We start from the raw sequence: 26,948 nt of genomic DNA on the forward strand, positions 1-26,948 counted from the left end.
GTATCGACTGCACAGAGGACATGTCAACACTTAGAATAATATATGTTGCCACCCATGGCTTCTAATTTGAACCAGCAGCCAACAGTGACACTTAAGAAGTCTGATTGTAGTGCAGCTCATGTCAAATACTTTTATAGCCCCATATACATAAGCTTTAAAGAAAACATGCCTGGCCAAAGCTATTAGAACATTCATGCATATGTTGAACATCTGCATCCATGATTCAATTATAATTCTTCAGTTGTCTGCATAGACTGCTGCTGGCAGTAGGCTCCACTGTTTGCACGGATTCTTTATCAGTTGATGGCTGGTGCTGTTTGCATGGTTACAGTACCTGTGTCGCAATCAAAAAGTCTGGAACTAAGTGTACCTGTGCAAACTTTAGGAACATGAATCAAGCCAGTGTGACAAGAGCGATACCGACAATGTGCCATAAAAAGAGCATTACTGATCTGATGATTTGTATAAAGAACCTGCACGCACTGCCTGGGAACTGCGCTCTCATTGGTCCAGGTTAAATTACGTAATTTAAGCATTCTGTTCACAATGGCACTGCATCACTTTTGTTTGAACGGTATAATATAAGATTTCAAACTCTATTCGACTCCCTCCACCACACCCAGAGTTGTGGCAGTGCTGAAACTGGCTTGTGCCATGCTTTCTATGTCACTCTCTTTTTTTTCACTAAGCCACACCTCTAATGTTATTCACCTGTTCCCCGTGTTGTACCGAAATCATCATAAACATTTGTTTTTGTCTGTAAAAGCTATTTTAATCAACTAAACCCACCTACACTTGCAGGTTAACAGCCCTCTTTTTGCATGTGACACAAGTGATTCACTCCTCAAGCATATATCTTATTACATAATTATGTAAGCCTGCCTTCCAATGGGCTCTCTCTCTCTCTCTCCCTCTGTGGCTTTAATAGGCCTATGTTGCCACATCTTCTTATCTTGTCCAGCTTGTTGACATGAACTTAATAATAAATAAAATGATTGTTTCTAGAGTTTATTTTAATAAAGGTTATATTAGATTGCACTGTAATCTGAAGGCAAAATTATGTTGTTGCTTCAATAGACCTTTATCGCATGCCTATTTAAATCTAAATCTCCCAATTAGTGGTTTGGTTTGTTGTTGTATGCATGGAAGATGTTCAGGTGTTATCTTGGCAGGTGACCCCAGAAAGCAAGTTATCAACGCAAGACTGACACAAAATCCCTTTAAATAATATTAATCTTCTTCGGAAAGACCCTGCTGTGAACTGTGCATGTCTCTCTCTCTCTATCTCTCTGATTAATGATGTTAATCAAGTGACGTGGGTGTCTTGGTCCATCACATGCAAGCCTATTGGAGAGCTTCAGTTAAGTAACATGACGAATTTGGAAGAATGTGGAGAGAGTATGGAGGGGGGAGGGGGTGCAGCCCCCACTGAAAAAGGAGAAGACTCCAGAGTGTAGAGGTGTGTGTGTACGTGTATGTGCGCGCGGGGACCAGCAGCGTGGTCTGTTATTACTCGTTGGCTCTATAATGTGACTCAGTCTGCATATCAACATTTTAGATGCCAGTTGCCTCGTGCTGTTCCTCTCGCTCTGCATCCACACCTACCACACGTGCGGCCGTTGAAGGATCGGAGGGATCCAAACGCTTATACCAACCAACCGACGTTGTGCGTCCCGCCGATTGGCCAAGCCTCTCGGCCAAAGGGAAAAGAGCAGCTCTGGGCTCAGCCAATCGCGGCTCCGTACACGCTCCAGCACGTGTAGAGGCCGTTGCTCTCGGTGGGTAGTTCGCGTGCGGGTAGGAGAGCTCCCAATGTAAGTGAAACGCCACGAGCGGAGGTAGCAGAAACGAGGGACTGGCTAAGAGGAGTTACAGCTGTGCTCACAAGTAGAGCCGTTAGTTTTTGTGGAAGTCCCCTCTGTGAGCTTTGATTTATTTTTTAAAAACTAGTTCAAATAGCGCTAGCTGTCCTTTTTTAAGAGTCCAACTCTCCTCCGTCCAAAAGGTAAGAAGCTCCGTCCTTTTCCTACACTTTAACGTTTTTTAGGGAAATGTGGCTCCTCACTTATTATATAAAGCCTGCGTTTTATTTTTACCTCAGATAGACTAAACAGTAACTTTTTACATTTACACCTTTACATAGCGAATTTCCAGTTAGCTGGTTGACCACGGGTATTATTACAGAATGAAAACGGTATTAATACTGCTTTTATGCTTTTTCTTAAAGACATTTTCAGCTAACAATCACTCAGTTTGTGGGATACGGTTTTCTAGACTATTCCCAGTTATCGCAAACATGTTATAACTGGTATATAAGATGATTATTGCGTTTTACCAGCTTATCAGCTGCAGACGTACACACATGTGTGTCCTTACATAAATCAGATTCCCATATGTCTCCAGTTTTAACCATTAAAATTAAATACGTAATATCCAGCCTTAAGAGGCAGTGATTAAAAAAATCTAGTGCAGATATAAACAAACTAAGCTCAAGGCAACTAACATTTGCAGCAACACGTGCTATAACAAACTTTATGTAACAGGCTTTTGCGAAAATTTAAGGGGGCTCGTGCGATTGAACTGCGCGTTTTTTAAAGTGAATAACTGCGATTGCGTCGGTCGGAGGGCCTTCGTGTTCTTCCAGGGTCATAATCTATCAGAGTTGATTGTTATTGGCTCTGTCCTCATCTGGATTTTATTGCTGAAAATTTGCGAAGACGTAACTCACTGTTCTTGGCAACAAGTGCACTTCTAATAGATATTGCATAAAAGTGATGAAATCATCGTGCTGCAGCATTGCAGTCACATGAGGGCTGATAAGTGTTTTATAGTAACATATGGATAGTATTTTCATTTAATGACTGTATTACTCAATCAAATACGCAGCTATTATAACTAAGGCGCCTTGTATTTTTTTTCATGTTAATGTTACAAGTGATCTTCTATTTTATGTGCATTTAAAACATTTTGGTGCCCACCAAACAAATCTAGGTCTTTGGCCAAAGTAAAAACATTAAGACTGTGATAAAATATTGTTTGAATAGCAGTAAAATGCAAAGTTTTCTATTAAGTAACAATAAAAAGACTCTTTGCCTGGCTCTTAACTGTATGCTGAAGGGCAGGTATGTTAAGGCTAACTAAGAGACATAAAATTCAGAGATGTATCCCCAGAAGCATCAAAACTGATCATTTGTTTAAGGTAATATGACCTCCTGTGTAAATGATCCTGGCATCATCACACTGTAAAAACACTGTAAAAATGTGTTATAAATGCTATGGTTTGGACCACAAAAGATTTCACAAAAGAAGTGAGTAGGTTACTGATAACGTATTGTACTGTTTGTACAGCTTCTTATGATACAACTTCTTAGGAAGTTGAGCAGATTTCCCAGAAGAAGATTGCTTTACTCTCCAGTCATCTTTTTTCTTCTATTTATCCCAGCTGTCTCAGGGCCCTAGGTGGGATACACCCCGAACGTGTTATCAGTCTATCTAACTGACTAACACAGATTTGCTCATATTCATTCCTATGGCCGAATCACCAGTTAACTAATATTCATGTTTTTGGAGTGTGGGAGGACGCCAGAGTACCCATAGGGAGAACATGCAAAAAGCCTGGATTCAAACCATGGATCTTCTTGCTGTGCTACTGATTACTTTACTTTTATTCATAATCTTGATTTAAAAGAATTTCCTCAATACTGTCTCCACAGATGAATTCATTAGGTATTTCCTCCAAATGGCCATCTTATGACTCGCTACCCTCCACTCCAAGCTTTCTGCTCAGTGAGACTGAGCAGACTGAAGATGAGGCTGAAACCTTCTCAGAGGGAGAGGGGGACAGTGGGATTGGAAAGTTGCCTTCCGCCGATGAAGGAATCTCACTTTCTGGAAGCTACATTGGTTTACCTCCTCATACCAATCAGCTGCGTTTGAGATCTCAGTGTGACCGGTCTGAAAAGTGCTCTGACACGACTAAACCTCCAGGCTCTACCCCTTCTCCTGAAGACCACACATTATCGTCATCAGTGACACCAGGGGACATCGCTTTCGCTCAGAAGGTGAGCACTTCTCTTTTGGAATCTTTAGGTCTTATTTTAGTAAACAGAAGTTTTAAGCTGTGTTAACTTTTAGTAAATAGCAGATTTTAGTTATATTAACAGTCTTTATTATTGCCTTTAACATTACAGTGTGCAGATTTGCACAGGTTTATCCATCCTCTCCTCGAGCTGCTTCATGGTTTAAAGACTGGCCGATTTGACCGAGGTATGTGTCTGACCATTATCCTAAATGATCTTCATTATTTATTGCATCCAATCTGGTAGTTATATCCAGGTACCTGCTTGTGTTTTTGATAGGCTTAACCAGTTTCCAGCAGAGTGTTGCTATGGACAGGTTGCAGAGGATTCTTGGAATCCTACAGAAACCTGAAATGGGGTAAGTCCACCAAAAATGATACCTAATGCTCACCTGGTTGAGCAGCTGATCGAAATGTCAAAGGTTATAGTCCTTACTGCTCCTACCCTCTCTCCACATTATCCTGTTTAATAAAGTTAAAATGCCTTTCACAATAACTTTATTAAAAAGAAAACCTAATATTAATAGCAGTGTTAACAGCATGAACAGTGTTATCATTGTCCCTATTACCCCACAGGGTAATTGTACAATTCTTTTGTTTCTGCAGTGAGAAATATCTTCAGAATCTGCTGCAAATAGAGATGCTGCTCAAAATGTGGTTCCCTCGGGAGGAGTTTACATCCACAAACACACCAAACAAGACCACCACACCCAGAGTCGCAGCACACTGGAGCCAAAATCAGCTCCACATCCCAGTAAAGGTGAGCTTCCTCCTGGTGTCACCATATCTGTGACAGTGTTGTTTAATGTAATAGTATTATTTTAAGGAATGAAGGAGAAAAAAAGCAAATTAATGTACATTTAAAAATGATTAGAAAGCATCTTAGTATTTAGTAGAGTATTCTGTCTCCCCAAGGTCAACCTCATCTGCTTTATTGTCCTTTTTTGGCTCAAAGATCTTAATTCTCTTCCAAGATGGCCTTGATGTGTTGTTATTTTTGGTTCTGCTCTCCCATTGCAGAAGAGAAAACTGAGCTGGCCAGACTCTACCCAGGCTGGCAAAGTCCCAGCCAAGCACGGAAAACACGGGAGCTGCCATGCTGCCTTTTCACTAGACACCATTTCCACGTGTTGGCGCGGATCCCGTACAGAACAGAAAACTCCAGAGGAAGAAGCAGACAAAGCAGCTGGGTACAGCTGTAGCTCTGAACACGAGTTTACACACAGGACTGGCACTTTAAGCAGGCCGTCATATTTATGTAGCAGGAGAGCACATGACAATCGGAAGCACCCTGAGAGTTCTCCGCCCTCCTCCTCATGTGGCAGCCCAGCTACACAAGACAGCTCGGTGTCTTCAAGCAACATCATTACTATAAGTGACTCACCTTAGCTGGCCTTAGCTGACCTCGCTATCACATGGAGGTGCCTCAGCATGCCAGCGAGACTGAAAGCAGAGGGCGGACTCGATTACATAAGAATAAAGTTGGGCGTGGAGCCAGTCTGTGATGCTTATAAGGAACATTAAACCAGGAGGAGGAGAACTGTACAGAGATGGTCATTAACCCCTAACTATCCAGTGTTGGGTTTTTAATGACACCAGAGTTATTTCAAAGTGTTTGTCTGAATGGATTTTTGTATACATTGACCTTTAAGTTAAAAAATGTTGAAAATACTTTTACATGTGTTAAAACAGTCTGTGCTGTGCTTTGTACGTTTTCATATCATCGAACGCAGCTCTAAGCAGTAGCAGTACAGGATTTCATGCCATTGATGAAAAATGTGTTTGTAGCAGGAAAAAAACGAGTCAGTTGAATATAAAATACTTTATGAAGCGACGATTGGTTCCACGGCTGCTTACATTTTTTTTTGCATTTGCACTATTTTCCCAGAGAAAATAGGACAAATTAATTAGCGGCTTAGTTTATCGTGAAGCAACTCACAAATTGATTACAAATATACCTCATTATTGAACTCGGATGACTCTAAATTTTATTTAGGAAAGTTTAAAAAGTATTTTTTCCAGCTGTCTGATTGTAGCATACAGTAGAATAAAGGCGTGAAGCCGCTGCCAAAATGTGCCAAATTAAACCATGATGCATTATCATATCACAAGCAGCTTACTCTAGTGTCGCAGCACTTAACGTACGCTCTTTGTTTTTTTATCTGCACTTATTAAGAACAGATGTAGTCCCACACAGAACATGACTGACTAGTAATCACTGAGCCGAGTTAGAAACCAAAGAAGCTCGGTCTTTCAGTTGGTTTTTATTCTGTAAGCTAGCTGTAGATAGGTGGACTTGAAATATTTTATTACACTTGACCTTGGGCATGGGGTCACTTTTTCCTTATTAGGTGATTAAACAGGAATAATATAATATTTAATCCTGTGTGACTTTGAATTGATGCAGCTGCACTTTTGGATGACAATGAGGAAATGTTACACACTAAAGGGTTTGTGATGTTATTTATGAAAGCAGTACTTGAAAACCTTAATTCTATTCAGCAGACTTGGTGTGTGTTACGCCTGGGATGAGCGCTTTACAGGTTTTTGTAGGGGAAAGGGTGGAGGAGGAGGACATGTCATTTGATTGCAGTTGAGCAAATCTAGCTTATTATTCATACAAAAAAGCTCCAAATGCATTGTGTCATCATGAGGGCAAAAAACATCCCTTTGTGCCCTGTTTTAAATGGATTTGTAACCCTGGAAGTGCTTTTCTATTGAGTCATTATTAAGAAATATCAGGGGGAATACGATAAACAAAACACTTTCCATTCCATATCTATTAAATACCTTAATATTTTTTTGTACCACCATATTTTATAATCAGGTATCATTCATGTTGAATGACATTTCATCTCTGGTGGGATCTTTTTGTTTTGGGTTGTTGTTTTTTTAACCAGTGAGCCTTATTTTATCACATAAAGCTTGCCTGACATTAAATCATACGAGAAAAAGTCATACGAAAAGTGTACTGTTTTAACCAACGATGGTAACGTCATTTTGCCACATATGCCACTGAAAAGTGAATGTTTCTCAGGCTTTGTCCTTACTTGTGTATGAATTTTCCTATTTAAAGCAGAAATTGGAAGCACAAGGCGGAGAACAATAGTGCAGCGGTGTGTTGTGTTAGTCTGTTAAGATGTAGCATCCTGGAGTACATTTTTTGTTGTGCTGGGTTACACTTTTTATTTGTGATAAAGGAGTTAAGAAAAGAAATCAGATTTTACAGTTTGATGTCTTTAATTTTCACTTGTTTTAGAAAATTTATTTCTTATAATGAAATTATTGCTGGTGATTTCTTGATAAGTACAGAATGACACGAATCAGCATTTTTCTGCATTGATGTTTAAGTTTTCGGCTTTCCAGCCACTAAATCTACTCCGTAAATATCTTTATAAGGCTCCTTTATTATTCCATGGGTTAGATAAGTACAGTTTTACTTGTATAGCATCAATTTAGAGCATATTATTGGAAGGTGAACTACATGATTGGGATTAGGGTAACCGGTCATGGCACATTCAGGCTGCATTGAAAAGGAAAAAACAAGGGTGCAAATAGGCCACGAGTAACACAGCAAATAACAAGGTGTGGGGCCAGTAACATGCTGCTCCAAAGCAGGAGATCCCACCAGAAAGACACAGGGAAGAGAGAGAGAGGAGAAAACACAAAGCACAAAAGTGGTATTTTCTATGTGTGGGTTATATAAAGGCATTTTTATTCTTGTATTATTCTTGGTTCAGGGTCACCCGATCCAGCAGCAGGCCCAATTGTGAGCTTGGTAAAAAAGGAAAGTTTCTCTTCACAGCAAAGTATTTTTTCTGACCAGAACACCTCATACACTACGAACTTATTTACTCTGCATTCTTTAAATGGTACAAAAACAACATTTGGCTTCACACTGGTATGAACTAAAAATCTGCTGTAGATTTCTCAACATTTTTTTGAGGACACACTGCACAACATCCTGAGAAATTCTAAGTTTTAATGGCTAATTTGGAAATCACCTCATTGGTGTATAAGTATTAATTTTTGGCATTTTATACTGACTCAACTAACAAATTGGAAATAAATTGTGTGCTTTTGTTGGCAGGTTGTTTTAAATTGTATGTTATGTGTAGGGCCACATTTTTGCTCCAATAATTCATAGGTCAGTGTTGGCTTAACAAAAGAAAATATTCATCTGTAAAAGGTTAGCTGCAAGGACTCAACTGAAAATAAGTGAAAAAACAAGCAACTTTGAAAAACCTTCGGAAAGCCTGAAGAACTATTGCAGAAGACTACCAAAATAACAAGAAAGTCTGGTTCCTTGGAAGCAAAACATGTAGAAATGAGAGGTGACTCAAGACTTTTGCACAGCACTGTATTAGTTTTTAAATATTAAAACAGAATTAAAACTCCTCTGCCACAACAAACAGTAAACAGTGCACTTGCTCTACCAATAACGCGCAGCTGGTGTCGCTAACAAAAAACAAAGAAGAAGAGAAAAGTCACCTTCCGTGACACTGGGTGGCGCCATAACCAAGCAGTGTTTGCGGAAGTGTTCTTCATCACCCCACCAACAACGAGTAAACAGATCCACAGGATGCCGCGAGGCGCTGAGTTTTAGTCCTTCAATGTGAAACGATATGACTGTTTAGCCGCGATAAGGAAGCTCACCGTGAATAATTTGTACACACACAGGGATTGGGACACGGGTTAGCAAACGGAGCAGGCTGAGAGGCTTCTGAGTGCAAAGATGCCTGTGCTGCGTTAAGCTAGCATGCTAAGCTAAGTGCTAGCCTTCACCAGCAAACTCGTCCGGACATGGCAGCGGGAGCCGGAGCCGCTACCAGCGGCTCTCTGGAGTCCACTTTGGACAGAAAGTTACAAAATGTGACCAACACCATGGACTCGATTCAAGGACTGTCAGCGTGGTGCATCGACAACAAGAAGTACCACAGTGTGATAGTGCGACACTGGATCAAGTGCTTGAAGAAATGTAAGTAGCCCTACTGCTTGCACCACCTTTGAACTCGTTTGAGCTCAACGATCGCAATGGTTGCAATGAGATGTTTGTGCTTATACATATTTTAAATATAGTTTTTATTCCTGCTGTCTGACGAATCATACCTTTATCCGGGCGCGTTAAGGTCTTTGTCCTATTTGCCTTAGGTTGAAATGCCGGGAAACGGTGGAGTTTAAAACTGGCGCTCCTTTGACAGCAGGGACATTCAAGCTGTCATCCATGTGCACACTATAGCCTGCGTTTACCCGCGTAGTCTACAAATAGTTTATAAACTAATGTGCAGAGTAGTGAACCTGTCACATTTACAGTTCTGACAGTGCTACAAGAGGTCAGCCTGTGCCAGCTTTACAGGCTACAACGGGAAATTCAAGATTTAACAGCCTACCAGATCACTACATGTTATGAGACTGGAAAGACAGTTTTGTTATCAAACTGTATGACTGAGCTATTTGTAGTCAGCTCATGGGGAACAGTGACGTTTTGGATGGGGCGGGACACCAATGTCCATCCATAATATATAGACCAGCGATGTCATACTCTTTTTTACATCGAGAGCCACATACGGCTTACTTTGATTGTAATTGGGATAGATGAGTGAAACCCTCCTTTCTGTCAATGTAAACAAATTTAAATAAACATTAAATAATGAGATATCTTAATATATTAAAAAGTGCAATTTCAACAGTTCATCTAATTTGGTCTACACGTTAAGAAATGTTGCTCTAGTAAACCTGCCAGTATGATTCTTTGTGCTTACATTGTAAGAAATTAATATGTAAAATTACAGCAAAAGTTCTGGTAACTCATTGCCCAGACTGTCCGATAATTACAAAACAGGAAGTTTTTCTTAATTCGCAGTAAACTTTCTGTTTCTCTTTCTTTTTCTTACCTTGGACCGGGTGTATAAACAAACAAACAGAATTTTCTTTTGTTGATAGTGAAAAAAACAGGAATTTCTGTGTCATTTAATTTTTTGTCCTTTACATATTACACTGTTGTAGTATGAATGGCCGAGGAGAAGGTCTTTCTCAGTAGGAAATGCTGTAAAAGTGGGTCGTATTGGAGTCCTTGGCAGGTCAAATTTGTCCCCCGGTGCCTTTTGCTTGAAAACCCTGATGTAGACAAAATATATTCTGTTACCGTAAACCTGCGCTGGGCAGTTAATTTATCCATGGGGCCACAATTGGGGTCTTTTTGATTTTTTGGGGTCTAAAAATCTACTTTCACCAGAAGCAGTTTATAAAGAAATAAAAAGTAACAATGAGCAGAATGAGTTCAGTGTACAGGTGCGGCCTTCCACAGCAGTTTTAGTTCCTCGTGTGGCCCGCTGGAGTAAACTAATGTTACCGAGTACACAAATTCACTTTAAGTATTGGAGTTGTCACCGACACTTTGATTATTTACATGTTTGTTTGGAAATTTGTCAAACTGCACCAGGTTCTCAGTGGGGCTCTATTATTTATTTTATAATAAATCTGTCAGTACTTTGTGTTATTGCCAAGGTATTAGGAGATGCTTTTGCAGCCTTGATCACACATCTAGCTTTCTAGTAACTGTAATTAAGACACAGCTCCCACCAACCAGTCTTACACTAAGAAGACAAATCTTATATCTTAAATCTTAATCCTTGCTAGGACCAATCCTTTTGCCTTATACATGTTTTCACTTGGGTAGTGTCATCGCTATGTATCAAATGTTCCCCTGTACAATCCATGCTTCAGGCAGCATCTGCTTAAGTGGAGCTCCTAACGGTTGAATCTACATTTTCAAGCCTTCACTGTGAGATTATATCAACAAAAGTACAATGTGCGTATTTTATTTGTGTAATTGGATTATGTTTGTGATTTAGATTCAGCTCACATTTTATGAATAATCAGTGCAGAAGTAGTTTAAACAGGTTCACAAACTTTTTCTTGCAGACGTGAGAATAGTAGTCTGTTTCTGATTCTCTGCAGAGCAGGTGAATAAATCTCATGCACAGCCCTTGAATAGTTTCCGAGTAATTTATTTTGACTTGCAGCTTAAGGATCATTCATATTGTTGGAATTGTCCAGTAATTTAAGAAAAAGGCCATTGCTATTGAGACCTTTATACCTACTGTTCATTAATTTGTACTCTAGTGAGGTTTTAGCATTTGCTTTCAATTTAAAGTTCATCACTGTCTTTTGCTGATGAAGACAGCAAGGTACGTTCAGCGTGGAGCCTTATTAACAGCAGAGTTGTGGTTCTCCCTCTGTGATTGCAGTATAGTGTTATCCTCTTTTAGACATTGTCTCCATTTTGTCATTAAAGATATGACTGTTTCATTATATCTGACACCTGAGTTTTCCATTTATGCAGTTTAAAGCCTGTTAGGGATTTTTCAGAGGCTTAGTGGTGTACCGTGAAGACAGATGTTTTAAACATCTGAATAACACTTAATAAATACATTTAAAAACATAGCATTTAATTGTATTAACTGGAAGCTACCAAAGCTTTCTGGATGAACTTGAGAACGAAAATAAGAAAGAAATTGTTAAATGTGCGGATTAATATACCAGATTTGTTACAGTAATTTGATTATTAATTTAATAGAAAGTATATCAAGCTTTTTGGCATTGCTGGCTCTCCTTTTTCTGTTTTGTACTGTTGTAAATTAAATCTAACCTTGTGTTCATCAGATAAAACAAGTGGACATTTTTGTCTCTATAGTGTCATATCTGGGGGGGGGGGTTGTGTTGTTTTTTTTTTTTTACTATTTTGGAAAAGTCCTGATCCAGTGATGCCAAACTCATTTTACATTGACCATCACATACAGCCCGCTTTGTTCTTAGGTGGGTTGGTGGAGTGAAACTTTAACTACACGTTTATTCCCTGAGATATCTTAATATTAGATAAATAATGCAATTTCAACAGCATATCGTTTTTTTCCTACATGATAAATGTAGGAAAACACAAGCACCAGAAAACATTCTGGTAGCTCACTTTCCAGACTCTCCTGTGTTTATAAAACAAAGTGTTTGTTAATTGATGAAGATTTTGTTTCCTTTTTAATAGAAATGTCAATATTAGACAGTGAGACAGGAACTTCTGTTTCTGTCATTTAACAGACAGTGTCTTTCTATTGCGGGGCTTCCTCTGGTTTTGTATATATTCCTATTGCTTGTTATGCATTTCTGTTGTCTTACTATTTATATTTTAGTCTTGCACAGTTGGTATGGAGCACCCATGTACACGTGCAATGACAATAAAAGACTAACCTAATTGTTTATCTATTACTTAACTACTTTGGCGTGGTATTAATGGCTGCGGGACATCTTTATCAGCAGAAAAAGCTGTCAAACCTGTGAAAATATAGTTAAAAGGTCAAAAACATATGCCCTTTGTTGTATTTTCCAAAGCTGGGGGTCAGATTAGGTCAGATTGGCACCTTTGTCAGGCTGATTTAGGCCCCCGAGCCTTATGTTTGCCACCTCTATCCTAAACAAAACAACAGGGGTGCCCATATGGAAAAGAAATAGAAAAAACTTATAAAAGACTTGCATAAGATGTGGCCTACTTCATATAGTAAATCATATAAGGCTTATATGATTTACTCATGAAAGTGGCCACTTTCTCATTACTTTCATATATTGTTTTAGTAAGTATCCAAAACATACAAGTTTCATTTATATAATTTTTCAAGGGATCTTATATCTGTTTTCACTCTTGTATGCTTTTCATACAAATTTCACACAAGACAGATACAAACTTTATAAGATTTATATATATCTTTTCCATATGGGTGGGGTCGAACTTACTTAATACTACTACTGCACTAAGGTATTTTTAATATACCTACATCTTACTAACTGCACCCTAATTGTAAGTAGTATTAAGTCAGTGCACCAGATTGGCTGGAGATAAGCTGGAAAACATTAACATTGTCCAACAGAAATGTCTTGATTTAAAAAAAAAAAAAAAAAGATCCCAGATCTTATGTTTAAACAAAAATAGTAATACCACAGATCACTGTACAGAGTTAGGGACAGTAATTAAAAACCAGTTCCAGTGAAGAATCCATACCAAAATTTCCGGTTTGTCAAAGTTGTATCAGTTCCTCTTCCTGATAAGAGGAATATTTTTTCTTTCACTTTGCAGAGCAATGGTGTCAAGCATGGCAGTGGAGCTTCTGCACACCCACTTTCAAGTATTTCTCAGGCTCAAAGAGAATGAAGTCTTTCTTACACATAAGCTGAGGAAAAAACATGTAAAATCAGATTGTAGATGCCCTTCATCTCTTAGAGCACATAAAAGACGTGTTCTCACTAATGGAAATGCTGTATTCGGTTTAGGCTGCCCAAGAACAGGAGGGATCTTAAAAACGTTTTAAAACAGTCGTGTTGATGTTGAAAAACACACAAACATGGATCAGGTCAGTAAAAGAATCAATAATGAATCTGACCTATAAGCAGAATCGATAATGGCTTTGGAATCAATGAAGTTGTATCAATATCCATCACCAGATGGGGTTCACTGACCTTTTGGTGACGTCTTTTGCAGTAATTTCTTCAGCTTCTGCTGGCTGTGTGTGTGTGTGTGTGTGTGTGTGTGTGTGTGTGTGTGTGTGTGTGTGTGTGTGACGTTCTTCATTGGGTGAGGCGGTGGTGGTTAGCAGTGCTGCCCGTCAGCAAGAGGTCCTGCGTTCAAATCCATCATCTTGTTACGTCTTTCTGTTTAGAGTTTGCATGCTCTTCTGTTGTCTGCGTGGGTCCTCTCTGGATACTCTGACCTCCTCCTACAAACATGCAGTTAGTGGGTTTTGTGAGTTGTAGTGAGGTGTGTTTGAATAGTTCTGTCTCTGTGTGTTAGGCCTGCAGCGAGGTGGACTCGTGTCCAGGATGTATCCCGCCTCTTGACCTATGGCAGCTAGGATAGGCTCCTTTTGATAATGCCTGCACTGCTGTGCATGTGTTGCACATGCGTCGAACGGGCCGCTTTGTAATTTAATATACAAGAGGCTGACTAGTCAGTCACTAGTCTAAAAATTTAGAAAATCAGCTGATTCCAGATCACTGTATCTCTAGTTAAAACATAGACTGTATGTAAAAGATGACTAGCCACTGTGATGTCACCGATTTTGAAGCCTCGAGCTGATTGTTTCCACCTTTTAATGAAGGTATTCATAGATGGCTGTCTTTGGCTCTCGCTTGCCTGTTTCGCTGTTAATCTTGGTCGCAGTGATTTTACAGTTACCTGAAACGGTGTTTGACTTTGGAGAATTTAGAGTGATCTCTGAGCATATTACAATTTTGTTCTTCTAACGTGATCACACTCGCGGATCTCAGTGCTGCAGGAGAAATTTCAAAGTAAACTGTTTTGTAGTGTTTGGGGTTTGTGTTTAGGGTTCAAACCCTCAGCATAATAAGGAATACAACAGCCTTTTGCTTTTCTACTCGTGATGAGTAAGAAGCGTGGCTTTCATCTGTCATCTAGACAATTAGAGAATTAATAGAGACTTGATTATTTAAAGCAAAATTATTTACTTACAGAGAATTGAAATTAGTTGCATTGCAGACTTATTTTGCATCTGGATGTTGGTTATTTTATCAAGCACTGATTAAACTATTGCCCAGGAGATATTATGAGCTGATATCATATCATAAATATAAAAAAAAAACTGCAAATAAAAATGACACATGGTGTGTATAAACCATAAAACAGGCATTTTTAAAACTCCTTGTTTAGGTCATAAAATGTGAACAAAGATTGTGTAAATGATTTCACGTCATGTTTAACAGTTAGCTGTTGATTAAATATTCTTGGTAGCTGTTGACTGCATGCTATCTTTTCTGTGTTGTTTATGAATCTGATTTATCACTTCAGACTTAATCACACATGTCTATAATGGATTTTTGTCATTTATTCAGTTTAACTGGGCGTTAAGTAATAATGTTGACCTTTTTATAAAGTACAAAAATTCTCCGGCTCAACTGGTTTCAAGTCAGATTTTTTCATATGCACATTTAAAAATGGGACACATGCTGTGCAGCAACAAAAACAGTAAAAACGATGAAAGATTTAAGCTGCAGATAAAAGCACCATAATTAGAAGCAGTCTGGTTCAAACAAGCTAACATCAGCGCCTCTGTTTCCTCCAACAGCTGACGCCTCACATAGGCTCAACCTGCTATACCTCGCCAATGACGTCATCCAGAACTGTAAAAGGAAAAATGCCATCGTTTACCGAACGGCATTCGCCGAGGTGCTTCTAGACGCCTTCCAGCTGGTTAAGTAAGTGCTTTGTAGTAAGTGCTCCACTGGTGCAATGTTTCTTTCTGCTGCTCTCTACCTTTCAGTGTTTCTTGTCCATCATTCCTCTCATTTGTTTCATTTGGACTCACATAAATCCAGCAGCCATCATTATAGTTTTTATCATCTCCCCTCTCTGTAGCTGTGAAGGTGACTCGAAGGTGATAAAATCAGCAGAGAGGATACTGTCCATCTGGGAGGAGAGAGGTGTGTATTCGGGGACTCTCATTGCCGACCTTAAGAACGCCCTGATCAAAGAGGAGTCCCCTCCTGTCACTCCTGTGGAGCAAAAAAGTAAGTTTGCTTATTATTTTTATAATTTTTAATTTTATTAGACGCGCCATCTTAACATGAAACTTGTCGTTACCAGTCGTGGCACCTTGTACAGTTAATTGTATTTTAATTGCAGTTACAGTTTTGGCTGTCAGTGATTATGAAAACACAATTTATTTAATTTTTAATTTAATTGGCTTTAAGACAAGTTTCTTATTTATTAGGTTTAATACATCCATAGTTTTCCCAGAGTTTAGGAATAATTCCGTTAAATAATGTTGCATTTCATTCTGTTGTGTAGATTTCTGGGTGTTTGTAGTTAATTTTGCTGTTTGAGTTTATGGGCTTTTTATTTATTTGAAAGCTCCAGCCGAGTCTAAAGCTGATCTACGATCCAAGGTCGTTGCTGAATTTGTGGTAAGTGTGATGTTAGAGTTTAAAGCTCCTCACTAAACTCCAGCTGTGCCGTTTTACAAGCACGGTTGTTATCGTCTTGTCTTTGACTCAAACACTGTGATCAGACTTTGTTGCGCTTATGATATGACTGACTGCTCCCTCTGCTTTAGCCGCAGGCACTCGTAGACCAGCTGGCCAAGTACAAGAGATCTGTGGAGGAGGTCGACCTCAGAGAGAAACAGCTGGCAGCTATGAGGGTTGACATCTTCAGTTCTGATGCCCTCAAGAAACTCAAAGGTATTTTATTCTTTTTGCTGCTATACAGCCTAACCTGGAGCGATAGGAAGGATGGGTTATGACTTTGACGATTTCCTCACATTACTGCTTGGTTCTTGCAGATAAGGCAGGAGGAAAGAAGTTCTCCAAGGACTTTGAGGAAGGAAGCGCACAGCTACAGGAGTTCGTGAAGTTCTTTGATAAACAAAACAAAATCCTACCTCAACTCATGGAGGCACTCACCAACGCAGATATCTTCTATGAGATGCAGTACAAGGAAGTGAAGATTGTAGCTAACGTAAGTGAAAGATGTTTATTTTTAATTTGTATTTTTGTTGTTGTTGTTGTTCTAAAGCATGAAGAAATTCAGTTACCTGTGGGTTTATTACCCAGCTTGTGTTGGGCATTTTGGTACATTATGTTTTAGACTCTTATGTTGCTAGCTGTAGATAAACCTTATGCCTCTCTATCTTGCTGTTTGAATTTGCGTGAAGTCTGTATTAAAACTGGCTAATAGACTTAACATTTACATTTTCATGTATTTAAACTCCGTTGCTTCTCCTCTCAAGGCCTACCAAACATTTGCTAACCGGGTGTCCCACCTCAAGCGTAAGCTGGACACCTTGAAGTCCACCTTGCCCGACCTGGACGAGTCACCCATCCCCTCTCCCTCGGCAGACGCTCCATCTCCAACAGGCTCAGAGTCTCCTTTCCACGGTCTGGAAATGGCCCACCCCGATCCAGACCTCGATGGTTCTGCAATGGACGATGATGCAGAGCCCCCAGCCCCGAGCCCTCTGTCCTCCCCGGGGGGGTCTCCCAGAGACACAGAGGCTCTCGGTGAGAATGACAATCGCGAGGTGGAGGACATGGAGCTGTCTGAGGACGAAATGGAGAGTGGGGGCATCATAGGTAAGGAGGGTTTTGGGATTTCAAGCCTCTGCAATGCTTTTTAAGTGCTTTGTGGTTTTTATATTGGTCTTCAGTACTTTACTAAAAAGAATGAAATGACAAACACAGGAGAGATGGGCAAGCACCGTAATGACACAAAAGTTCTCAACAATAGTCATTGTTTCAACTTTTGCAGGAGCATCTTTTGAACCTGCTGTCGGTAGTAGTTAATACAGATGTTGCATGGTGTCATCTAACTAGTTCAAATGTTCCGAGTTTTAATTTTAAAAGCAGTCTTTTTACATATTTCGTTTGTTTTGAGATAAGCTGGCTTGTTAAAGTTTTTCCTGGAGGAAAAAAAGGGCCTTTTGGATTTGACTGCGTTCAAAATAAGAAAGGTGATGAGTCTGTGTTACCTTATTTGACAGAAGTTTGACAGTTTTCTTCTCATTTCTGACCATTTAATGAAGACAAAATGTCTGTTATACACAATCTGATGAGACTCCGTGGAAGAAACAGCATCTGCGCAGTAGCTGATGTGCACATTCTTAAATTGACCTGCATGTTAAAATAGGAATATTCTTCCTCAATGTAGTTTGAGTTCTAGCGTGTGCACAGCCCACCGCCATCACATATCACAGAGTATGCATTTACTTAGATGGATGCATTGTGATCACAGGTGAAACCATCGCCTGCTGTGGACATCTGGTAAAGCTCTGCATCAAAGATAAATCAGGCTTTACAAATCACACCTGTTATTTAGAGGAATTCATTAATCCTGAAGCATCCAAGCGGTTTTAGTGGCTACGCTGACCAAATGGAGTCATTTCAAAACTGGAGCCAGATGTGGCAGAGTTGAAGTTTTCGTTGCGAGTGACTAGGGTTAGAAATTGGTACGTCAGAGAGAGACGGCACAGGTCGAGGAAATTGGAGACAAAGTTAGAGAAGCAAGGCTAAGGATGCTGAATATGGAATAGCACAGAGGAGGTTCATGGATGTAGTGAATGAGGACATGGAGAAAGTCGGGATGACAGTATAAGCTGGTAGGGATAGGATGGTATAGAAGTAAATAATTAGCTTTGGTTACCGCTAAAGAGAAAATGTTCTAATGTAATTATCCATCTTGAGCTAACTTTGAGCATCAGGTCTCTGCAAAAGCAAATCTCAGTACCCTACATCTCTAGGAAACATTTTTAATATTAAAACACTTGTGAATATACAGCTAGAGTCATAAATATATTTTCTGTTCTCTTTTTTGCACCACATTCCTTCCTGCAATCATTATTTGAGTAACTTTTGAGAAATTTGCCCTGGAAATCAGGTGACAGCGACAAAATTAGTCACAAAAACCAAATGTAGAGGAACTGCACTTAGCTGCACCATTACATTGGCCCTCACTCACTGTTATCGCTGCCATATTTTCTTTCCTCAGTTGAAGAGCGGACAGAACCCGTTCTCCACCCAGAGGTGCCCGCACCGATGCCTGCAAAAAGCGTGCCATTAGTAGCGACAGAGCAGCCCACCGTCGCACAGATCGCGCCTCCCATTGTCGCTCCAGCGGCCGCTCTGGAAAGTGTGGACATGAATAAAATTGGCTCCATCCTCAACAGCTTAAGCTCAGTCGTGAAGAACACAGGTGAGTAGCGAGGGCCTTTTTGTGACATGCACATAGATGATTTCTTTCAATTCTTTCAAAATAAAATAAAATCTTCCACGTGCCGTCATTAAGCGTGTCTCGACTTCTGCTGTGGAAAAACCAACTGGGTTTGCAATGTGTTTGGAGCGTTAATATCTTTGCAGTGTCATTAATTTTTAATGTAGAGATAAACAAAAAGATCCTGAGAGCATATGTGAGTATGTACTTAAGCTGCATATATGTTTTCAGTGTCTTTAGATTGCATAGATTTAACAGAGTATTTAAGTTAATCCGGTAGGTTTGTCAAATGTCAAAGTTAGTTTGTTTTAAATATACCCCATAATGCATAAATCTATGAATGAACATTTGGCCTTCACAGATCTGTTAACTGTCTAATAAAAAGTTAGTATATGGTGGGTTACTCTGTGAGTGAGTGTAGCTTTGGTTTTTGCAGCGCCGTTAGTGGAGACTCCTCCTGCAGCTGCCCCCGCTGTCTCCTCAGTTAAGAGCATGCCTGCTCTTCCTGTGGCAGCACAGGACCCCAGTTCACTGGTTAGTATCCTCTCCAAGGTAGAAGTGAGTCCTGCAGACCTCCTCAGTGCTCTGTCCAAAGTCCAGGGTCAAAGCAGCCTCGAAGGTGAGAGTCAACCTTTACTTAACGTATTCAAAGAAATGTTGATTTATAGCAGCACCCTTGCTTATCTTTCTTCTATCTTCCTTGTGCCCCTTAGGCATCACCTCTGTTGTGGGCAGCTCAGCTGACTCCTCCAGTACAGGCAAGATTACTGCCTCTCCTTCATCCACAGTTTCATCAGCGGTACCCTCTCAGAGCTTGCCTCACTCCTTTGGCACATCTGTGCTTCCCCTATCCAAATCTACTGCAAGGCAGAGCTCAAGCACCCAAGCATCCCCCCAGAATTCCAACCCTGCCTCTGCCCTGGTTCAGGCTCTTCATAGAGACATGGATTTGACAACAGATCCTGAACCACCCTCTACAAGTTTAGAGTCTAAAATACACAGCTTCTTGCAGGGAAACCCTGCTTTTAGTGCATTTGACTTGGTTTTTTCAACAAACCCAGCTCTCGGAAGCAATAATCATAGTCCGGTTACTTGCACAGACACCCAGGATGGGACACCTGTGCGGGACGAGGGGGGAGGCACGCCTACTCAGGATGAGATTATGGACAAGCCAATGGTGGTTCCATTTGCTCCCAAGTTAAGTCAGTCATCTGTTGAATCTGCAATAATGGCTCCTGTTGCATACCAGAATAGCACACAGCCGAACCCCAACAATCCTCAACAGCCTGCTCACCTGCAGCCAGGTGTGGCTCAGAATGGGCAGATCTACCAGGCGTACCCGTTTGGCAAACAGGAGATCTCTGAACATGGGATTACTGCCCCGGTTGGACATTACCAGCAGATTTCTGCACAGACAGGAGGGCCAGTGCCTGGAGAAAGAGCCCCAGGCAGTGCCGGTAACATACAGACTGCTGACAGCTTTCATGGGCCTAGTGAAAGGAGTTGGTACGGTGACACTTACCCAGAGGGGAGCTCTCAGCAGCCCAGGGGCTATAATATGCCTGGAGGGGCTCAAGAAAACAAGACATCCGGACGTTATCCATACCAAGCTGAGCAAACTCGTGAACCTCAAGAGCTGCTCTCCCAGCAGGGGGGCACCCCATTGCACGGTTTCTTTAAAAGCAATCTTCCTCCTGTCCCAAGGTTACCTCCCCCTCCTCGCGGTTTTGAGGTTTCCGTTTCATCGGCCAGCAATTCGATGATTCCTCCGGAGCAGCAGCCGATTCCCGGCACAGACTCTGGGGACGTGCTCGGGGCCAGAACTGAGAGTGTCATCAGTGGGATGGTGGTCCATGATCATCAACACAAATCCCTGTATCATCCTGATGAACATCTGTATGACACTGACCAGCATCGGCCACATCACCCTGAGGATTTACATCACCAGTCAGATGACCGGCATTACCAGGGGGACCTCGAGCGGCACCACGACGAACTCCTCCAGCACGAGCCCCCTTATTTCCAAGACAATCCTTATCACGGCCCAGATGACCCGTATTACAGACCAGGCAGCCCTCCACACCACTATCCCCGAGTTCGAGGCCGCCTCACTCCTCCACTCTCAAACTCAGAGGAGCCTTACTACGCCCACGACTACCCACATCACAGCCCCCCTGCTCCGCAATACCCCCCTAGGAGACCACCGCCTCATCACGAAATCCGTCATCCCGGTCTACGACCTCCGCATCGACCTCCTCACCCTGCACATCACCCACACCCCAGAGGACCTCCTCGCCCCCCATTTCCTCGATTTCAAGGTCCTGACCCGAGGTTTAGAGGCAAACGTCCAGGTCTAAGACCAGGAGGCCCAATGTTCCCCCCTAAGAGACCCTTTATGCCCCCACGGTACTGACTGAGCATGTAGCCCTGAGACTGCTCACAGTCAAAAGTCTTGGAGGTCATAAAAGCCTCTTAAAAACTGAAATGGAGACTGCAGGTGGATGAATGTGCAGTTATTGCACTGGGGTGGGCACGATGTGGCAAAGCTGAGCTGAAGAAGAATTAATTCAGCAGCTTCCAGAAGAAAAAAACTTTAAATGCAGAAGGAAAAAAGGGTGTGTGGAAGACTGAGGAGAGCCAACACCAAGAGACATAAAGAACACGGTGCCTCTGAGAGGGTTGCTGAGCTGAAGAGCGAAGACAGAAGATTAAAGAAGATAAGAGGTGGATATATATACATATATATATATAAAATTCACTTTTTGTATCATTTCCTCCAATATAAAGCACTACGTTAAATGTAAGCGTGTCAGAGTGCGTGCATGGTACGTGTGTGTGCATGCAGTCCAGTCTAAACCAACTAGACACAGATAGTTCCACACCTTTTTTGAAAGACAGTTATTTTTGCTAAGACGGTGAGAAAAGAGTGTAGTTGGTGCAGTGTTTCTGCTCTTATTTAGTTTTTCAGTGAGCAGTTTTGACTGCTTCAGTCCCGTATCAGCAGGATCCCATTAGCGTTTGAAAAATCGTTAATTTCAACTTGTCTTTGGGTATGACAAACAGTGTATGCTATGGAATTTCTGTTTCTTCTACAGTGCACATTAGCATATTTGGCGGAATTATTTCTCATTGTTCCAGCTCCAAATGTTCTGTGTTTTGTCTTTTTGTTTTTTGTGAAGCATTGCTTTTCCCCACCTATGCGCAAGATCCCTTCGGCGATAATTTTTACATCCCGTTTAGGAAGGCGACACAAGTCTAGTCAAAAGGGGGGGGATTTTTTTTTCCAGCCTCCAACACCGACACAGAAGAAGTGCATTTCTGGAAGGAGGATGAAGACAGTCGGCTTCACTTTCGTTTATTTGTACTGACCAATAAAAATCTGAGTTTGAAAAAAGTGTCGTTTATTATTCTTTTTTTTTTTTTATCATCTCTGATCCCTGACCTGTTGCATCACTGCCTTTACTTCTGCATCACATTTAAAAGCCAGGACCTCTAATTATTCACACAGAAATTATAACGCCACTGGGCCCATTACTCATGAACACGACTGCAGGTAACACTAAAGAGTGTTGTGGGGTTTCTTTTTTTTTAAGCTATGGTTCATAATTTAAGGATTAAATCTATAATACTGTTTGGGAAATGTGTTCATCAATGTATCAGCATCCCATTAGGTTTAAAATACGTTGCTGCATCAGACCAGATAAAAGTGATATTAGAAGAAAAAGCTCCGTTTACTACATTTATTACATTTATAGGGATAGACATTTCTAAAGAAAAACATCTTAACTTGATAAGTCAGATTTTTGCTCTGAGTTACTTTTTTATTACATAAGTTTTTTGGTATTTAAGATAAATACGGTTAAAGAAGTAGTGTCCACACTGATTGTGTGTACCTCTGTGTGCATAGGTTACTTAGTTTAATCGAATCACATTTGCTCTGCTTTGTTGGGCAGATGCCCGAAAGGTTGCCTAGTAACAAGAATAACTTTGCAAAAGATTCGTTTGGCTGAGATCCAAAATAAAGTAGCGGCGGTTTTACGCGTAACTTGGATCCTTAAAGCAGTTAAAGGTCTGTTAGGTGTCTCCATGTGAGGCTGCCGTGCAGGGAGCGTTAATGCAGTCAGTTTGGCTTAATTTGAAACGAACACGTTTTCAGTAAGGCTCTCTTGACTCCGCAAATATTCTCTTTAATTGAAGAGGTCCAGATCGATTTGGTGCCAAACACACACACAGCCTCAGCGTGAGAATCACTCTAAAAGACAAAAGTGGTGATCAGTTGGATTGATTAGGCAGTTTTAATCAAGTACCGAAAGACCCACTTCCCTTAATTCATTTGCAGTGTCTTAGTGCGGTCATTAAATTATTTCATTAAATCAAATATGAGAAGTTAAAAAAGACATTATTCTTGGGACTGTTATTTCTAAGTGCGTAAGCGGCAAATAATACAGCTTAATTTTTTTCCTTTTAAAAGTGTCGATGTGAATGGGCTCCTAACTCTGATAAATCCGTGCAGTTAAACCTGCCCTTAATTTAGGTCTACTTTAATTAGCACGGAGGTCGTTTAGGGAAATGAGTTTCGATTTTAGCAATAAATCGTTCCCTTCGCGCACACAAACACGAAAACAAAAAAAAGCGGTGTTAGATGAAAACAATTGGAGGGAACAAATAGAAAACGAGTGCTCCCATTCGACATCTTTATTGGTCAGAAGTTAGTTTTTAATCTGCGGAGTTTACTTGGAAATTAAACATAGTCACAGGTGAGCCGGCCGTCGCCAGATGTCAGCACATCTTCCCAGAGTCACTTTGTTAGAGAGGGGAGGGGTAGCCTATAGCATGAAAAATTCAATAAATAACTAAATTATTCAGCATTTATCAGCCTTCATATCGGGGACGTGCGTAAATGTGTCAGGTCACCTTAGTGTACGCATTTTTCTTTGTGTTTACATAAAGGAAGAAGTGAGTGAACGTTACCTACACACACGCACCTCCTTCCCCCTGAATTTTTTTGAACTCATTCCCCGTTTCTCATCCCCTCCCCTCCTCGCTCCTGTTTTCATCCTCAGGGATCCAGAGCCACACTTTGATGTGTCTGATGTGATGGAAACCTTTCCCCCACATGTTAACTGATGAAGATGGTGGCGGCTCCTCTCTTTGAATCCTGCACCGCTCGCAATGATGGCTCTTCACGGCCTGTTATGAACGCTGTGCACCGGTAAGGCTTTCAGTTTAATAGCTACATCAGAAACTAAGTGCCACCAGCAGGAAATCAAAACAATCAATACAGAGTGGGGGGAAAATAAAATGTTGAAAATGGTTCTATTTGTTCTCCGACCCTGTGTGTGTCTGTGTGTGTGTGTGTGTGTGTGTGTGTGAGTGAGGAAACACAGGAAACGAGGACCGCTGGACATAGAGGACCATGTGAGTACAACCAGGATTATTAATAACCTTCTGAATAATTACAGCTATTTTATTGCCTTCTCTTTACATTGCTTTAAACAAATCTGTGCTTTTCATGCTTCCAACCTGTACAGATACCCATTAAATGCATGTTTTTGTGGAATAAATGATCATTGTGCAAATGAAAACAAAACACAGCGTCGTTGTCTGATCATTTCCTTACAGTATTTAACAAACGAGCATCTCCAAGCTCAGTTTAAGAAAGTTGCCCTTCAATTTAAAAACAGTCTCAATTTTAACCAGATTTTGAAATTTTGTTGTAAGAGACAAAATTCAAAGAGAGTGTCTCTTATGACCTTTAATGAACATTGAGTTTAAGACCCATTTCTGGAGCATTTAAATCTTCCGGGAAACATTTGTGTAATTAAGTTACAGTCATTGTGGGAGTCCATTACACCTGCACTAAAGGACAATTTTGATTGGATCAATTAGTATTTCCATTTCAGATTGCTTTCACTTTCCAGCTGACCCCTCCTTTGTATTTGTTGGTGAAACCTTTGTACCATAGCATTCATATAACAGCTCTGCTTTTCTAATAAAATGTACAAAAGACATAAACATCTTTATTTCTGCTACATTTTTTCAAAAATCTCTTTATAGTCAAACCTTTTTATCTTCTTAAAACAGTGTTTTTTAATGGGTTTTGTTTATTTAATCCAGTAACATCTCATTCAGAACATCAGTTTTGGCAACCGCCCTCATCACTGACCCTGTGCTATAAGAATATTTGGGTTTTTGGCTTTTGAAAATGGTTATATTTACTTAATACAGTTAAGTATATAATTTCCTTAAAAAACAGGGTGGGGTTCTTGCACCTTAACCCTGTGGCACCTCAGACAGCAGAGGGTTAAATGATAGTCATGTATTTCAAACTAACCTTTATTTACCTAGTATTTATACTTAGTTATAAATATTCGGTACACCTTGCTAGTACTCGGTTAGACTCACTTTTCCCTTAAGAACTATCTTAATTCTTTATGGCAAGGTGCTGGAAACATTCCTCAGAAATAGCTGACATGTTGGCACCCAGTGTGGTTCAGTGTGCTGTGTGTTCAGAGATGCTGTTCTGCACACCTTGGGTGTGATGTGTGGTTATTTGAGTTACTGTTGCCTTCTTATCGACCGGAAGCAGTCTGACCATTCTTCTCTGATCTCAACAGCAGATCATCTTGACCGTGTCTACATGGTCTATTTGCGTTAAGGAGAGGTTAAGGAGATATACCTAACAAAGTGGCAGTGACTGTATATTAGCAGACTAGAGGTTAAAGATTCAGATCTATCTATCTGTCTGTCTATCTGTACAGCAGCACATTCAAACCCACAGATTTATCTTTCTTTTTTCTTTTTTCTGAAGCCCTACATTTGGAGCACAGCAGAAACATAAGCACCCCTGCTGGCATCGCATTTGTTAGCAGCTTGTCACCAGATGTCGTTGTCAGTTACATTCCGAAAAATAAAATTGTCATCCATTGTGAAAATGACACAAATCACGTACCCGACGCTGTTCCTTATCACCCATTTATACCCGATCGACACCAGATGAATTGAGTTTTTGCCACGCCTGCACCACGGGCTTACAGAGGGGCTGACTGGCGGCGGGCAGATAGGATTTAGTGACTGATGATGGCAGATGGCAGTCTTAACACAAGCCGAGGAGATGTTCTGCTGTTGGAAATATAAAGTATTAAATGGTGAGGCCACCGAGAAATCTGTGCCCAGAGGTATGCTTAGAATAACTATAACGCTGCTGCGATGCTCAAGCCAACCAGGTCCAGATCGTGACTCCTTTGAAGTAGCGCCGTGTGCGCATGTCGGGTGTGTGCAGCCTGCTGTCATGTGGGTTCATTGTTTACATGCTGCCGAGATTTCAGAGAGGGCGTGTGTGTGTGTGTGTGTGTGTCCTGTGAAATCGGCCCCCGCATTTACGAATATACTTATGAATATAACGCCCTTTCCCCTACTCAGAGAAGCTACATTGTATCCCCGAAAATGTATCATGAGCACACTGAGCCGATAGCTTTCAGGACCACGGCCAGTTCCACAGCAAGAACAAAAGGCGGATTTGCGTCTCTTGATGTCAGGGACTGTCTGCTTTTTAATCTCCACGCGAAAAACGAATATCCCGAAAACAAACACCTGCTGCCTTATATTTTCTATTTAGAGGGAAAAAGAATTTTCCTTTATTTCACCTTGAATTATCAGATATTTTTAAATACACACCTTTTTATTTTAACCTGATTTTAGGTTTCTGAGCAGATGAGATGAGCTGGCAGCTTATAATCGGAGGGTCATTAATGCATTTCTGTGTGGGTTTTTCATGTTTTCCACTGTCTGTGCAGCTCTGAATGTGAGTGCAAACACTTGTGTTTCTGTGAACGTGTTCATTATGCATCAGATCACAAGCCCGTCCATCCATTTTCTACTTCTTATACAAGCCTGTGTTACAGGGAAACAGCCTAAGCAGAGGTGTCCAGACCCGCTCTCTCCCCAGACACCGCCTCCAGGTTTTCTGTGGTTTTCTCAAGCCAGCAGAGAGACATGATCTCTCCAGTGTGTCCAGACTCTCCTGCGATGTCTCCTCACAGCTGGACATGCCCAAAATAACTCACATAGAAGTCACCCTTGTGGCCAGAAGCCTCATCCAGTTAT

The 26,948-nt window shown here is 40.8% G+C and overlaps 2 protein-coding genes across 6 annotated transcripts; both read left to right on the top strand.

The window, feature by feature from the left end:
• The first annotated feature begins 1,597 nt into the window (after positions 1 to 1,597).
• On the top strand, positions 1,598 to 5,749 carry ciarta (circadian associated repressor of transcription a). Its single transcript, XM_005740681.1, has 6 exons — positions 1,598 to 2,005; positions 3,714 to 4,061; positions 4,191 to 4,266; positions 4,359 to 4,437; positions 4,685 to 4,838; positions 5,099 to 5,749. Exons 2-6 carry the CDS (start codon positions 3,714 to 3,716, stop codon positions 5,465 to 5,467), a joined length of 1,026 nt encoding a protein of 341 aa, XP_005740738.1. The 5' UTR covers positions 1,598 to 2,005; the 3' UTR covers positions 5,468 to 5,749.
• A 2,859-nt stretch (positions 5,750 to 8,608) lies between these two features.
• Positions 8,609 to 24,422, top strand: rprd2a (regulation of nuclear pre-mRNA domain containing 2a). 5 transcript variants are annotated; one of them, XR_001290474.1, is made up of 12 exons: positions 8,609 to 9,056; positions 15,205 to 15,334; positions 15,495 to 15,646; positions 15,990 to 16,042; positions 16,192 to 16,318; positions 16,420 to 16,595; positions 16,867 to 17,209; positions 18,621 to 18,824; positions 19,279 to 19,461; positions 19,556 to 21,566; positions 23,906 to 24,054; positions 24,217 to 24,422. XR_001290474.1 is itself a non-coding variant. In XM_013912815.1 (10 exons), exons 1-10 carry the CDS (start codon positions 8,882 to 8,884, stop codon positions 21,253 to 21,255), a joined length of 3,243 nt encoding a protein of 1,080 aa, XP_013768269.1. In that variant the 5' UTR covers positions 8,609 to 8,881; the 3' UTR covers positions 21,256 to 22,228. The 5 variants fall into 5 exon arrangements, 1 of the variants encoding a protein (XP_013768269.1); XR_001290475.1 differs by having other exon boundaries at positions 24,221 to 24,422; XR_001290473.1 differs by having other exon boundaries at positions 24,230 to 24,422.
• The last annotated feature ends 2,526 nt before the right edge of the window (positions 24,423 to 26,948 follow it).

The sequence above is a fragment of the Pundamilia nyererei genome, unplaced genomic scaffold (genome assembly GCF_000239375.1).
Source record: "Pundamilia nyererei isolate P.nyererei 1_Seehausen unplaced genomic scaffold, PunNye1.0 scaffold00102, whole genome shotgun sequence".
Lineage (NCBI taxonomy): Eukaryota > Metazoa > Chordata > Actinopteri > Cichliformes > Cichlidae > Pundamilia > Pundamilia nyererei.